Consider the following 15,927-nt stretch of genomic DNA (forward strand, 5'->3'; position numbering starts at 1 on the left):
TTAGTCCAGTATGACTTCATCTTAATTTACTAATTTTATTTGCAACAACCCTATTTCCAAAAAAAGTCACATTCTGAGGTCCCTGGAGGATAGGACTTCAGAATATCTTTTGGAGGCCATGAATCAATCCAAAACAGGTGCCATATTCCATGGACATATAATGAGCACATAGCTGATAATGTGTCTCAATGCCAATAACATCTCCTTACGATATTGCCAGACTCTGTAGGACAAAATAAAGTATATGTGCCACTGGGCCCATGTTCTAACTTTGTGAAGGGAGAGCAAACAGATGTTCAAAAAGATATTCCTGCAAAGATAAACAGGCTACCAGGAAGGGGAAGAATATTAACATTGTACCACACCTGTGTGGCTATGCTTGTCTTTGTACTGTGGGTGCAGGTATTACACTTAATCTTTAAAAACATGCTAGGATATATATATGACATATATACTATTCTTTTTTTTACATGAAGAAAAGGAGTTTTTTATACAGGTAAAGTAACTTGCCTTGGAACCGCCTGAATTGGGTTTTTTAACCAAAATCTATCTCTAATCTATCTAATAACTTGGGATAGGTTACAGAACCTGAAGGATGTTGATGGAACATGTTTGGGATGGTAGTGAATAGCCATGGTAATCTCTATTTTTTCATGTTCCAAGTTTTTAGTTTTATGTTTTTGAGTCTTTTTTTTTTTAGATTATATTTATTCATTTGAGACACAGAGAGAAAGCACGAGCAGGGGGCAGAGGGAGAGGGAGAAGCCGGCTCCCCGCTGAGCCAGGAGCCCGATGCAGGGCTCAATCCCAGGACCCTGGGATCATGACCTGAGCCGAAGGCAGACGCTTAACCATCTGAGCCATCCAGGCGCCCCGGCTCTTTACTTTCAGTGCTTAGTAAATGGCTATTTGAAAATAAGATCTGTTCATTCTCCTTCATTATGGTTAGAATATTCACCACTGTTCACCTTTCCTGCATATCGACTTCCCTGCTTCTTTCTTTTCCAAATTTTCTTTGTAAAATAGCTGATATGATATGCACCCTTAGGAAGAGAGGGGTGAAAACCCAAGAGAACTTTGTCCTTTAGAGGTTAATCATGGTGCTACCTCATTTTGGGATAATTTAATGATAAAGGTGTTTCTCAGGCAGATCTGGTTGTTCAGTTTTTTGCTGAGGCCTTTTAAGAATTCTATTAAAAAGTGGGGCGCCTGGGTGGCTCAGTTGGTTAAGCGACTGCCTTCAGCTCAGGTCATGATTCCAGAGTCCCAGGATCGAGTCCCGCATCGGGCTCCCAGCTCAGTGGGGAGTCTGCTTCTCCCTCTGACACTCTCCCCTCTCATGCTTTCTCTCTCTCTCTCTCTCTCTCTCTCTCTCAGATAAATAAATAAGATCTTTAAAAAAAAGTAATGGATAAATTTCACTGAATTTTATTTGTAGTGAACAAATATGAATAGAGGAGAACACAGTTAAGAATTTACAAAGCTGGGCTATCATCAAGCGATCAGGACATAAAACTGGGTTTCAGATCAAAGGTTCTGTTTTGGAATTTGTTTGACTTATTTTATGATCTTCACAAAGTAATTTCATTTGTGGCTAATGTTTCAGCTTCCACAGCATGGTACTTCTGGGAGATGCAGTTATTTAACAGGCAATCTGCTTTGAAATGCGATGTAATTTAAGTGAGGACTGTCATTAACTGAAATGTTGAGATGCCAAATATGGCCTCTCGAGGTTTTACAGTGGGGTGTATTTTTCCATCACTGTTTGACTTGGGTCAGAATAAGTCATTGTTCTTACAAGTGAAGATAATACAGAACTTTTTATTTTTTCTGGGTTTTTTTTAGTTATCTTTGACTTTCTACTTTGAAAATGATTGTAATTCATTGAATAATTTTCTAGTGGTTACTACCCCTCGATAGCTCTGTAGTTGTCCTAGTTTAAAAGGCAAAGTAGATAATAGAATACATAGACTCCTAGAATTTTAGAATCACAGAAGGCCTTAATCCTAGGCCAACCCCCTACCTTTTTTTTTTACATGATAAAATGTCTATAATGACCTATTAGTTTTTTTTAATTACATTTTCATGTTACTCAATATATATTCAAAAGCATGTGCTCCATTCTTAGATTCTGAGAAGGTGACAGCCACCCTTGTACACGTTTGCTTATCCATGCATATCAGTTGCACAGTGGACCAGGCATTGTGCTATGTACAGAAGGATACAGGGTAAATAAGGTCCTAAACTAGAGGCAATTAAACATATCAGCAAATAAACACAATCCACTGGATTAAGTTATGTAAATACTACATGAATAAGAGAATAATTTGTCCTGTGACAGTGGTGGGGAGAGAATATCAAGGGAGCCTTTCATAAAGGAGAAAACCTTTGAGTGCCATCTTAAAGGATAAGTCAGAATATGACAGGCAGAAACCTTTGGGGAGGGGAGAAGTGATAAGGAGGGAAGTCAAAGCAGAAGGAAAGGCATATAGGGACAGACATGGAGGGCACAGCACACTTGGAGTTGCAAGGTGATTCCAGTGTGGCTGGAGGAGAGACAATAATGTTGGGGAGCAAGAAGGGACTAGTGAATATAACTAGACATACTATAGAGTGTCTCAGATACATGGCAAAGGAAGCTTGGGTCTTTGTTGCCCATAGGTGATAGGGAGTTGCTAATGTGTTTCAACCTGAGAACTAAGGTGATTGTATTTGCATTTTAGAACTATCACTTTGGTGGCAGTGTAGAGACTGGATTGCAGTGGGGTAAAATCTAGAGCCAAGGAAACTACTTAGGTTCCTGCAGTAGCGTAGGCAAGAACCAAAGAGGCAGTATTAAAGAAGAGGTAAGGATCAATGAAGCTTTAAGGAAACATTCAGAAGGATAAATTATCCGGACTTGATGACTCAGTTGTGATCATAGAAGGTGGAGAAGAAAGGAGTCCAGGTTTCTGACTTTGATGAATGGGTATCTATAGTATCTAGTATGCAGACACTTGATGACTTGCTTAAGAAGTGACAGAAGGGCATCGGATGCTTTATTCTTTGTGAATTACACACTGCTCCCTGTTATAATCTCTCACTCCTTCAAGATGTCAGCACATTTCATAGTTATATATATAGTTAAATTTGTATTTGGTATGCTCTCCTTATTCTCTTCTTGAAGGCTAGGGCTTTTTAAAAATTTGTCCTTAATTTCATCTTATGACAGCCACTTTCCTGCCCCATCTCAGACCTACAGAATCAGAATTTCCAAGACAGTTCAATGGGAATCTGAAATTTAAGAACAGCCTGGAGGTTCTAATGATCCAGTAATGTTTTCACATTTAACCGTAGGGCAATGAATCAGCTGAGGGTAGAGCCGTTTTCTCTTACTAACCTTGCTATCAAATGATGGATAGTCAGTTACTATAGATTTTTAAATGATGGTGTGAGGATGGTGGTAACTTCTTCCTCCTGGAATGATTTCAGAATAACAAGGTGGATAAGAAATGCAATTTCTGCCTTCAGTGGTATTAGAAGACAGCTAAAACTTCCAATCACAATATATGAATAAAGGCTCCCATTTCCCCCAGCAATAGATAAAGATTCCATTTTATCTACATCCTTACCAACACCTGCTATTTTCTGATTTTTTTTTAAGTTTATTTATTTTTCTAGTAATCTAGTACTTCAGTATCTAGTAATTTAGTAATTAGAACCCATGACCCCAAGATCAAGAGTTGCATGCTCTTCTGCCTGAGCCAGCCAGGCACCCCACTATTTTCTGATTTTTTTTTAATCCCATTCTGTGGGTATGAAGTGGAATCCCCTTGTGGTTTTAATGTGCATTTCCCTGATGACTGATTATATTGAGCATCTTTTCATGAAGTTATTTGCTATTATATATTTAATGAAATGTCTATTCACATCTTACATATACTGGACACAGAACCATGTTTGCATGTATTTTTTTTTTTTTACCACCTATGGCTTATCTTTTTATTTCTTTATGGTGTCTTTTTGAGCCTAAAAGTTTTAATTTTATGAAGTTCAGTTTATCGGTGTGTTTTTTTCTTTTATGGGTCATGCCTTTGGTGTTATATCTAAAAACTGTTACCCTATACGGGGTCACAAAGGTTTTCTTCTAGAAGTTTTAGAGTTTTAGCTCCTACATTTAAGTCCAGGATACATTTTTAATTATGTGGTGTCAGTTAGCTTATAAACTCATCTTTTTGCTTATGAATATCTAATTGGTCCAGTAATTTTCAACCTTTTGTTGAAAAACAAAATCCTTGGGGCCGCCTGGGTGGCTCAGTCGTTAAGCGTCTGCCTTCGGCTCAGGTCATGATCCCAGGGTCCTGGGATCGAGTCCCACATCGGGCTCCCTGCTCGGCAGGAAGCCTGCTTCTCGCTCTCCCACTCCCCCTGCTTGTGTTCCTGCTCTCACTCTCTCTCTCTCTGTCAAATAAATAAATAAAATCTTTAAAAAAAAAAAAAAAAGAAAAACAAAATCCTTTCTTCCATTAAATTGCCTTGACAACTTTGTCAAGAATCCATTGACAAAATTTAAGGGCTTGCTTTCCTCAGTTTTTTCCCATTGATCTACATGTCTGTCTTTATGCCAGTACTCCTCATTCCCCCTGCAAAGTTTACAATCTCAGCTTCTAGAAAGGAAACACATACTTCTTAGTCACGAGCTCCAGAGCTGCCTCTGAATCGCTGCCACCCTCTTTCTCACCGACTTGCCATGCCACACCTGAGACACTGAATGTTTGAATCTTAAGATTTTAAAGTTGGTCCAACATTTTTATTTTATGGATAAGGAATGTCAGGCCCACTGTAATTGTGTTTCTGAGTTAAAGTACTTTTGTCCCTTGCTGGAACAGAAGCATGATATCTGCCTGGGCTAACATTTATTAGGAGTCATCACACAGTTCAGAGCAAGGTCCTAAAGAGGAAAAATATGTTTGGAGTAGAGACTTAACAGCACAGAGTTATAAAAGGAAGAAAGAAGGGGCGCCTGGGTGGTTTAGTTGGTTAAGCATTGAACTCTTGGTTTTGGCTCAGGTCATGATCTCAGGGTCCGTATTGGGCTCCGCACTCAGCGCAGAGTCTGCTTGAGATTCTGTCCCTCTCTGTGCACTGCACCCTCCTCCAAGCTTGCTTGCGTGAGTGCTCTCTCTCTCAAATAATAAACAGATCTTTAAAAAGAGAAAAGGAAAAAGGGAGATGCCAAAAATAAAGTACACCTACTTGAAATTGTTGTATAAAGATGGTGCACATTTTAGGTGGCTCTGCTAGTCAAATGCTTCAAGTCTATAGTGTACCTAGGTTTCTTGTTTCTTTTTTTTAAGATTTTATTTATTAGCACAAGTGGAGGGGGGGAGAGGGAGAAGCAGACTTCCCGCTGAGCAGGGAGCCTGACACTGGGCTCAGTCCCAGGACCCTGGGATCATGATCTCAGCCAAAGGCAGACGCTTAACGGACTAAGCCACCCAGGCACCCCTGTACCAAGGTTTCTTTAAAGCTGCTGCTAAGAGCATCTCTTGACCTTTATAGGACCTCACATCATTTGAAAATAAGAGTGCTGAGTTAAGGTTTTAGTTCTTTCAGTGGTTTAGGTTTCTTTTTCATATTTTTTTTTAGAGATTTTTTAGTTTTTATTTTTAAATAATCTCTGCACCCAATGTGGGGCTCAAACCCACAACCCAGAGATCAGGAGTCTCATGATCTGCTGACTGAGCCAGGCAGGTGCCCCCTGTTTTTCATTTTTTTTTTTTAAAGATTTTATTTATTTATTTGAGAGAGAGAGAATGAGAGAGAGCACGAGAGGGAAGAGGGTCAGAGGGAGAAGCAGACCCCCCGCTGAGCAGGGAGCCCGATGTGGGACTCAATCCGGGGACTCCAGGATCATGACCTGAGCCGAAGGCAGTCGCCTAACCAACTGAGCCACCCAGGTGCCCTTTTTAAAGATTTTTAAAAATTTATTTATTTGACAGAGAGATAGCACAAGTAGGCAGAGCGGCAGGCAGAGGGAAAGGGAGAAGCAGGCTCTCTGCTGAGCAGGGAGCCCGATGCGGGGCTCGGATCCCAGGACCCTGGGATCATGACCTGAGCCGAAGGCAGCCGCTTAACCGACTGAGCCACCCAGGCGCTGAAACCCATTATAATAGGAAAGCAATGACTTGGCTAAATTTTTCAAAGTAACAGTTATCCGTGTGTGTGTGTGTGTGTGTGTGTGTGTGTGAGTGTGTACACAGTCATGGTTATTAGCACATGACTGATACATGGTCTGCAAGATCACACTGTGCTTAAGACTGCTTCCTGAGGAATGTTAGCTGGTGAATGGAGCTGAGTATCTTATGCATCTTGCTTAGTTGAGCAAAACTTATCCAGTCTGTTGGTCACAGTCATTTAACAACCTGTCTTAGAAGAGCAGAATAATGATGGGAATGGAGATCAAATTCATCTATCTAATTGTTCCTCTAAAGATAGAGTTTGGGAGCTAAGGTCAAGTAGCAAGGCAAAATATCCTAGGCTAAGTAGAATGCAGTATTAATGCATTCTAAATTAATAACTGCACTTTAAAGATTATTTTTGTAAGTAGTTGGTTTCATAGCCTACCTTGAATATTTTTTGCATAACAATATATTCTGATGGAAGGGTTAGGATTTTTTTATATCATATTTAAGTTCTTCTGAACTAAAATATGAAAACATGGAAGGGATAAATACACACTGTAAGATTAGTATTTACTCTTGGAGGGGGAGGGAGACTTTAACATTATACATAACAATTTGTTTCATGAAATTTTTTTTAAAATTTTATTTATTTATTTGACAGAGAGACACAGCGAGAGAAGGAACACAAGCAAGGGAAGTGAGAGAGGGAGAAGCAGGCTTTCCACTGAGCAGGGAGCCCGATGTGGGGCTCGATCCCAGGACCCTGGGATCATGACCTGAGTGGAAGGCAGACGCTTAATGACTGAGCCACCCAGACGCCCCTTATGAAATGTTTTAAACCAGATATTGCAGAATGTTTGGGATTTGTTAAATCTTGAAGGGAGGGGGAGATATATCTGGGTATTTGTTTAGCAGTGAATCTTTGTGAGGAGATGCCATGATTACCAGCAGATACTGAAAAGAAATTCAGGGTAGTGGAAGAATTCCTAGGTTAGATATTGGGAAGAACTCATGTTTATGTTATATCTGTAGGAGTCATTTCTCCTGCAGAATGTGACTTTTCAGTTTTGAACCATTGGCTTGTGCTCTACCAAGGCTCAGGCTCCTCAGGGCAGTCGATCAGTCCAGTGCTGTAATAGTCCAATGCTGTTAACGGTGAAGATCACCGATTGCTCTCAGCTCTTCCTGTATTATGCTTTAGTAACTGCATCTAGTTTTCCATGTTTCCATTCGAGATGTTATATAGTATGAAATGTGTTCTGATCAGAAACCTATAAGTATCAGAGCTTGAATTTAAATCTGACTAGCTCAAAGCTGATCTTCATTATTCTTTTATGAGTTCATGCTTTCTTAATGCACTCTTGTCCACAGGATGAAGATACTGGAATGAAGAGTAAAGTCCATCATATTGCCAAGGAGATTATGAGCTCAGAGAAGGTGTAGGTATTCAGTTTATAATTCAGAAGACCATTTATTTCCCCATTGGCTCATTTAAAACATTTCTTTTATTGTTGTCTTTTACAGGTTTGTGGATGTGTTAAAACTTTTGCATATTGTGAGTATCTACAAATATTTTCTTAAAGTCTGAGACTGTCCTCTTTTGCATCTTTCCCTATGTCAAAAAATTTTCAGCATAACTTATATATATATATGTATCCTTTTAATATATGGTTACATGTTTACATTCATATATATGTGAATATAGATATTTTCTGAAATGTATGTTTCTATTGTCTGTGTAGTATACCCAGATGATTTCCAAAAAATAGAACCTTTATATCCATATTTCCAAAGTTTCCAAACTTTCTGTGTTCATAATAAAAGAGTTTTTAAAGTGATAATATTTCTTCTTGGGCATTTGCAGAAGATGTCTATCAGAATTTTGCACTAGCAATGTATAAAGAATGTCACGATCAGTGTTCAAAACTATTCTATCTCAATCTGCTCCCAGTAATAGACACTTAAAATAGACATTTTTACAACTAACTTTTTAAAGTTCTGTATTCAATTTTTGTAATTGTCAACTTGAACGAACCTGTTGGGAAACAATTATGATGTGTCTGACAGCATATTCATTTTTCTCATGCACTTTTTTGTACCTGCAGGTTTTTACAAGTTTCATTATGCATTGGAAGTTAAAGCACTTTTAATCTACTTTATTCCAGTTATATTTTGGCAAGTTATTAAGACTTAACAAAAGAAGGGTAAGGTAGAGGAAACAATGAAGAAAGAAGTTGAAGTGAAAATTTACTTAGATGGTATAATTATTAACATCATCTTAAACTTAATTACTGAGAAGTGGTAGGTTCACACCCATTAATGTCTCTAAGAGTATCATTATTTTCAATTTTTCTTTTAAAAGATACATGTGAACATGAAAAGTGGGGTACACTTAAGGGTGATTCACATTCACTAAATGATTCCCTGTGCTCTATATGTGGTACAGCAGAAACCTGGAAATGTAATTCCTGTGTGAAAAATCTCTAGTTTTGGAAACCTTTTCTAAAACAATTCTTAACATTATAATTTGTTTTGAGAAATTACTGTCCTGTGAATAGTTTCTTACATAACTCTTGACCGTATTGCTTAATTCTCTTTGTAATTCATTTTTAAAAATTATAGCATGATATTTTTTGTTGAGTTTGAAGTATATCGCCATTTCAAATACATAATAGCATGATGAATAAATAACTTTTCAAAATAAACTCCATTTTGAACTGAATAAATTCCATTTTCTTTTCTTTTTTTAAAAATATTTTATTTATTTATTTGACAGAGAGAGACACAGTGAGAGAGGGAACACAAGCAGGGGGAGTGGGAGAGGGAGAAGCAGGCTTCCCGCTGAGCAGGGAGCCCGATGCGGGGCTCGATCCCAGCACCCTGGGATCATGACCTGAGCCGAAGGCAGACGCTTAACCGACTGAGCCACCCAGGCGCCTCTAAATTCCATTTTCTACTGAAGCTCTCTATTTAAACAATTGTAGGGAAAAAGAAAAAAGCTAAACCTCCTTTTTCTGGAAATCTCAACATATCTGTAGGACAAACAAATTGTACTTATTTGACATATTTTCTGATCAACATGTTTAAATAGAAATAGGACCTCTCTAAGGAAATTTTAAGCATTCAATTGGTAAGCTCATGGAGACAAACAATGCTATGGAGCCAGAAAAACTTGAGTTGGAACTTCAGTGCAGGAGTTCAGCAAATCTTGAATGGAACATATGTCGAAGATTCCACGATGAACAGCAGAGTCCCAGACCTCATAGTGCTTATAGGCTAGGGTAGTGTTTCTCATAATGTGGTGAGGGACTAGATTTTAAAATTTCCAATCCCTGTTGGACCAGAACTTTTGTAAAATACATTAGAAATGTCATGGCCATGTCAAGGTGACATAAAAGTTTCCAATCCCTTATTCACCCTTCTAACTAATATCTTTGCAGACCAATAACAATTTAAGGACTGCACTTTGAGAATGTTGGCAAAAATATCGGTGCCTATCCTGCTTAAGTACATTGTTTGCTCTTTCTTTCTTTCTTTCTTTTCTTTCTCTTTCTTTCTTTCTTTCTTTTTAAGCTTTATTTACTTTTGAGAGAGAGAGAAAGAGGGAGAGAGTAGTACACACAAGTATGAATGGGGGGAGGGGCAGAGAGAGAGAATCCCTGAGCAGACTCTGCTGAGTGGGGAGCCTGTCGGTCACAGGGCTCGACCTCAGGACCACTGAGATCATAACCTGAGTGAAAACCAAGAGTCGGACCCTTAAACAACTGAGCCACCCAGGTGCCCCAATTCTGGTTCTTAATAGCTATGTGAATTTCAGAAAATAGTCTAACCCTTTGGCCTAGCTTTCCTCATTTGTAAGATGGGGATACAAATACCGATCTCTCTGGTTGTGAGGAATCTGTGGAATAAAGTATGTGAAAAGAGCCTGGTATTGTACATAGTATACAGTAGGTGCTCAAATTGCCTTTCATTACCTTCTTCATCTTCCCTTATAGAACATCAATGAATGAGAAGAATTCATTCTGTTATCAAACAGTAGCCTTTATAATTCTGTTCCTTCCAAATGCCTTTTTTCCTCTGTACTAATACTTCATTTTAATGAAGGAAGTTCTGATTCCAGTAGGTAGAGAAGCAATTAAGAGCTCATTAGTTTAATGGAGTCACTGGCTAGCTCTTGATTTCAGCTCAGGTCAGGATCTCAGGGTCGTGAGATGGAGCCTCAGGCTCCTGTGCTGGGTGTGGAGCCTGCTTAAGATTCTCTCTCTCCCTCTGCGCCACCCCCCCACCCCACCCCCCACTCACCTGTATGCACTCATTGCATGCTCCCTCTCTCTCTCTCTAAAAAAAACAAAGAAGCTTCATTAGTTTATTTATTTGATTATTAAAAACTATCTTGTTCTTACCCCTGTATTTTTGGAACAAATCATAAACACTATAAGAATGGATAGCAGGGGCACCTGGGTGGCTCAGTTGGTTAAGTGGCTGCCTTCGGTTCAGGTCATGATCCTGGAGTCCCAAGATCAGTCCCGCATTGGGCTCCCTGCTCGGCAGGGAGTCTGCTTCTCCCTCTGACCCTTCCCCCTCTCATGCTCTCTCTCTTATTCTCTCAAATAAATAAATAAAATCTTTAAAAAAAAAAAAGAATGGATAGCAGAGTGAAGTATTTCCCGTATCATCCCAGGTCTGATAGATCTCATGGATGGCCTTGGCCTCTTCCCAGATGGTGTTGAGTGAATCATCTAAAACCCATCTTGACTTGTACATTTTCAAAACCTCTTAAGCCTTTCATGTAGGAGTGAGAATAGATCATCTGCCAACCTCATGTTAACATCCTGTCTGGTATGTGCAAATGTTAACTCAGCAGAGCCTGGCTCTAATGGGAATGTTAACAACAGAGCATTAGCCAGGTGAGAGCCATTACTGGGAGAGGCTTGTTACCAGCATATCGTGGGTGAAGTCAAAAGAGTTTCTTGTTTCATTTCACCACCCCCACCACACTGTTAAAGCTCATATTTACCCTTCTACCAAAAGGACGCCACAAAGGTAGTACATGGATAGTTTTAATCCTGAGCACTACTGCTATCTGACTTCATAGAAATGAGTTCATGTCTGTGTTATATCCTAGAATATGACTGATTTAAAATATCTAAATAACAGGCTTTTTATATAATCCAGTGGATTTTTTTTTTTTTGGAAATAAACCAGGTAATCCAAGTGGCTTGGGAGAAGCTATTGTTTCAGTTACATGTGATTTCCCATGAATAGTTTTCTGTATTAGAGACTCTAGAATGGCATTAATAGATCTTTCTATGATGACAGACATGTTCAGTATCTGCAGTGTGCAATATGTCCAATATTTTTTAAAATTTAAATTTGTCACTGCAGCTCAGTAACACTTTATGTATCACTTTAATATATCACTGTAGCTCACTGACATTTGTTTAGAATTTGCTGAACTAGGTGACATAGCTCATAGAAAAAGAACTTAAAATCTAGACTAAAGAATTCATCATTTAAGTTATTTTGACATTGGAAGGAAGTAGGCTTGGATGGAGGCATACAGTTTAAAAACAACTCAAGATTCTAGGAGCCAGTATATTCAGTTGAGGTCTTTGATTCATCTGCCTGGTGTTTGTGAGGAAAAACTGGGCCTGTAGCAGCAGTTGCAAGACTTTCCAATTAGGGTTTTATTGTGATACATGCTCTGCAGTATCTGCCATGAGCTCCTGGACTTGGAACTGGATTTTTTTTTTCAAGATTTTATTTTTAAGTAATCTCTACACCCGACGTGGGGCTCGAACTTGGAACCCCAAGATCAAGAGTCACACGTTCTACTGACTGAGCCAGCCAGGCACCTCTGAACTAGATTTTTAAAAAAGTCCAGTGGGGCACAGTGTCTCTAAGTCAGTACCCAATACCAGTGTTTCCCTTTTCAAAATGGTAGTGGTATCCCTGCGGCTGCCAAAGCCAGAAAACTAGGATTTGTTCTTTAGTTCTCCCTCTCACTTACTTCTCCAGCCAACCCATCAGCAAACCTACTGATTCTATTTCCACTTTACTGCCACCGAGTCCAGAATATCATCTCTTTAACAGACAACCATTCCAGCCTCCTCGCAGGGACTCCTGTTTCCATTCTCACCCTTTTCCCAATCTGTTTCTTAAATGATTTTTTTTTCCTTTTTTAAAAGTTTTTCTTAAAATATGTATTAGAGCTTTTCACTCCCCTGCTTAAAACCCTTTAAATGATTCCCATTGCATTAAGAATAAAGTCCACGTTACTCCCCAAGGCTAGTGAATAGAATGGCCTTATGTCCCAGTCTGCTTTTGATAGTCCTGGTTATTGTCTTGGCATAATGATTGCCTTTTCTCTTGTTGGGTCATTAAATTATGGATCCCTCTGCCATAGAAGGTGTTATGTGATTTGGCCTCTTGCTAAGATGAGATGCTGGGGAAAGAGGGGTGTTCTCTCATTCATTGACCACATTCTGGCCATACAGGCCTCCTTCCAGCTCTTAGTTTGGTGCTAAGGTTATTCTGGCTCACAGCTTTTGCTACTGCAGTTTCCTGGAATCTTTGTTCTTCATTTCGTTCATAGCTAGTTTTTTCTTTATCCTTCCAGTTTGGGCTTAATGCAACCTCCTCAGAGAGGCCTTCCTTGACTATCCTTTTCTCTTTCACTTTCCCTTCATGTTCTTGGCGTTTAATATAATTTGTATATTTGTTTGTTTACTTGTTTATTTTTGGTCTACTCTACTAAAATGTAAGCTAGCTGAGGGCAGGGATCCTATCTCCAGCACCTAGCATCATTCCTCTTCATTGGAAGGCTTTTAGTAAAATGAATGAGTGTGACCAATTGATCAGTGGTTAAGAATTCTGTCTCTGCCACCATGTGCTCTTGGACAAATTAGTCAAGCCCTCGTTTCTTCTGGAAAATGGGAGTAATAATAATCGCATAAAGTTGGTGTGATGATGGGGCACCTAGATGGCTCAGTCAGTGGAGTGTGTGATTCTTGATCTTGGGGTTGTGAGTTTGAGTCCCACATTGGGTGTAGAGATTACTTAAAAAAAAAAAATCTTTAGGGCGCCTGGGTGGCTCAGTTGGAGTCTGCTTCTCCGTCTCCCTCGGCCTGCCGCTCTACCTACTTGTTTGTGCTCTCTATCTCTCTGTCAAATAAATAAATAAAAATCTTAAAAAAAAAAATCTTTAAAAAAAATAAAGTAGATGTGCTGATTAATTGAGATCATGCAAAATAAATGTTAAGCACTTAAATAGTTTTAGCTGCAGGGTAAGTAGAGGGCCTTCAAAATAAATTGCTCTGTTTTTCAGAACTTACTTATATAAATTAAAATGCATACTATTTATTATGATGTTATCAAATGGACTTTTAACTCAATCAAAATAGTTTGTTCCTGAAATAGACCCTACTAAGTTTCTTCCTCCACTAGAAGGTAAGTTCCATGAAGACAGGGATTTTTATGTTTCATTGATTCTAATCCCAGTAAATTCATATCTGTTGAATGAATGATAGACAACTGATGAATAAAATAGTACTTGGTAAAACTCTAGTTGTTTATATTTGTTTTTCCCTGTTGTAGCAGATGTTGTCCAATCCAGAGGTTGCTATTGTATTGTATATAAGTGCACATTTTATAGGTAAAACACCTTAGATACTTAATATAGTTCAGTGCAAGTGATAAAATTTTTTGTTGTTTTTGTTATGTTATTTTCCCTTTGATGGGAGACTGGTTTAATAAACAGCCTTATTAATTTATTTTATGATTGTTCAAATAGCATGATTTAAAAATATATATATATTTTTGCAAGAGAATGATCAGAAACTTTGACGTCTTTTTTTGACAAAGATGGGCTTCGAATTAAGTAGTAAAGTAGTAACCAAGCATCTTTGCCTCACTCATTTCTTTAGGTTGGGACACACCTTAAAAATTTGAAGGATTCTCAATAAAATCCATAGAGTTAGAGGCAAAGTTACTTGGACATCTATGTGTCTGTTAGTAACTAAAATATATCTTTCCTTTTTATTTTTTTATTTATTTATTTATTTATTTATTTATTTATTTGAGACAGAGAGAATGAGAGAGAGAGAGAGAGAGGGCACATGAGAGGGGGGAGGGTCAGAGGGAGAAGCAGGCTCCCTGCCGAGCAGGGAGCCCGATGCGGGACTCGATCCAGGGACTCCAGGATCATGACCTGAGCCGAAGGCAGTCGCTTAACCAACTGAGCCACCCAGGTGCCCTATATCTTTCCTTTTTTAAAAATGCATTATAAAAAAGAAGACTTTCTCACAGAACCTTACAGTTTCCCCCACCCCCCGTCTTAAAATAACCTCATCCTTTTCTGACTGAATACACCCTGTCTTTTGAGTCTTGTTAACCATTTAATGATCATTTATTTGTTCTTTAGTGGTAAAGAATGCTCTTTTAGCATCTCTTCACATGGCTGCCTAACCTTTACTTTCTGAGCAGCTTCCTTCATGTGACTGCCCTTCACTGAATGAAGTTCATTGTTAAGAGCCCCTTTGTCTTACTGCTGAGGTGTTTGTTTTCCCTACTTTGGTATTTCCTTCTCATGATATGCCTTGTACTTCAGCGTTCTCTTTCCAAACTTTTAGGGACTTGTGGATCATAAATGATATTCATGTGATCATTTTAATCAAATCTTCTTTACTTAAATAAATGGCCTTCTACTGAGCACTCTCTGTATACCTTGAAGCATGCTAAAACTATGTTACATAAATTGTCTATTTTAATCCTCTTAACAACCCTATCAAATGGATGTTATTTCTGTTTCTTAAATGAAGAAAACTAATTGGCAAACGTAACCCACTACTAAATGGCAAAGCCAGACTTCGAACTCTGGTCTCTCTGAGACCTTGCACTTAGTGATTGTTCATAAATTGATTAAGAATTATTACTTGACATTTCTAGCATGGGAATAGTAGTATATCTTTGGATATATGAGCTGGTTTTCAGAATTCCTTCAGTTGGCCCAAAAACCAGAGAAATTCTAGTTTTTCATCATCTACAGAGGAGAATGAAGCTAGATATTGGTCACTTAGGATATATTATGATGATTGTCTGTTAATGTTGTTAAGGGAGTTAGAGACTGGAGATAAAGGATTGGTTTTGGTCATGTTTTATACAGTTTGCATGCATTGATGACTATGCATAATATCACCAAGTCTGAGTGTACCGAGAGGGAGGAATCATTTCATTGGTCAGATATTTTAATTTAATAACAAAATCAAATTGCTAATGTTAGTACTTTCTACCCCCTCTACATTTACTTCATAGTTTCACACCCCTTTCTGCATATTTATCATAGCTCTTTGACCTTCACAGCTGCTTTGCTTTTGCTTAATATGAAGTGATTCTTAATGCCCTTTATGAAGGCAGGGAGCCCTGCAGAGTTCCCCATCCATCTGTATGTCCATTTAGTCTTTGTAATCCACTGTGTCATCATAGTGGTTAAGTAATGCCCTCAGGTCAGGAAGCCCAGTCCGTACAGCTTAATTAAGTCACTTACTTCTCTTTGGCACCAGAGACATAAAGCCTGACCCGGTGAATAAGACCATCTGTTTTGTGCTTCACTGCTTTAGATGTTCATACGTGATTTTATTTGCATTGGTTTTTGCTTAGGTCTTGCCCAAGTGATCAGAGCTTGTAAGGCTAGTATGTTACTACCTCAAAGGAACTGAATGTGTTTTAGAAGTTGGATCTGGTTCTCATTTGTAGATTTTCTGGG

At 38.6% G+C, this 15,927-nt stretch overlaps 1 protein-coding gene across 1 annotated transcript in view; it reads left to right on the top strand.

Annotated features, from left to right (window-relative positions):
• FGD6 (FYVE, RhoGEF and PH domain containing 6) overlaps positions 1-15,927 on the top strand; it is a 126,085-nt gene that overhangs the window by 45,658 nt on the left and 64,500 nt on the right. Inside the window, exons 4-5 of the mRNA XM_045872832.3 lie at positions 7,536-7,603; positions 7,689-7,719. Of these exons, the coding sequence (XP_045728788.1) occupies positions 7,536-7,603; positions 7,689-7,719 (99 nt within the window). The remainder of the gene's footprint in view (positions 1-7,535; positions 7,604-7,688; positions 7,720-15,927) is intronic.

Source organism: Mirounga angustirostris, unplaced genomic scaffold, assembly GCF_029215605.1.
Source record: "Mirounga angustirostris isolate CCGP_5_RB_7025 unplaced genomic scaffold, mMirAng1.0.hap1 SCAF_5, whole genome shotgun sequence".
Lineage (NCBI taxonomy): Eukaryota > Metazoa > Chordata > Mammalia > Carnivora > Phocidae > Mirounga > Mirounga angustirostris.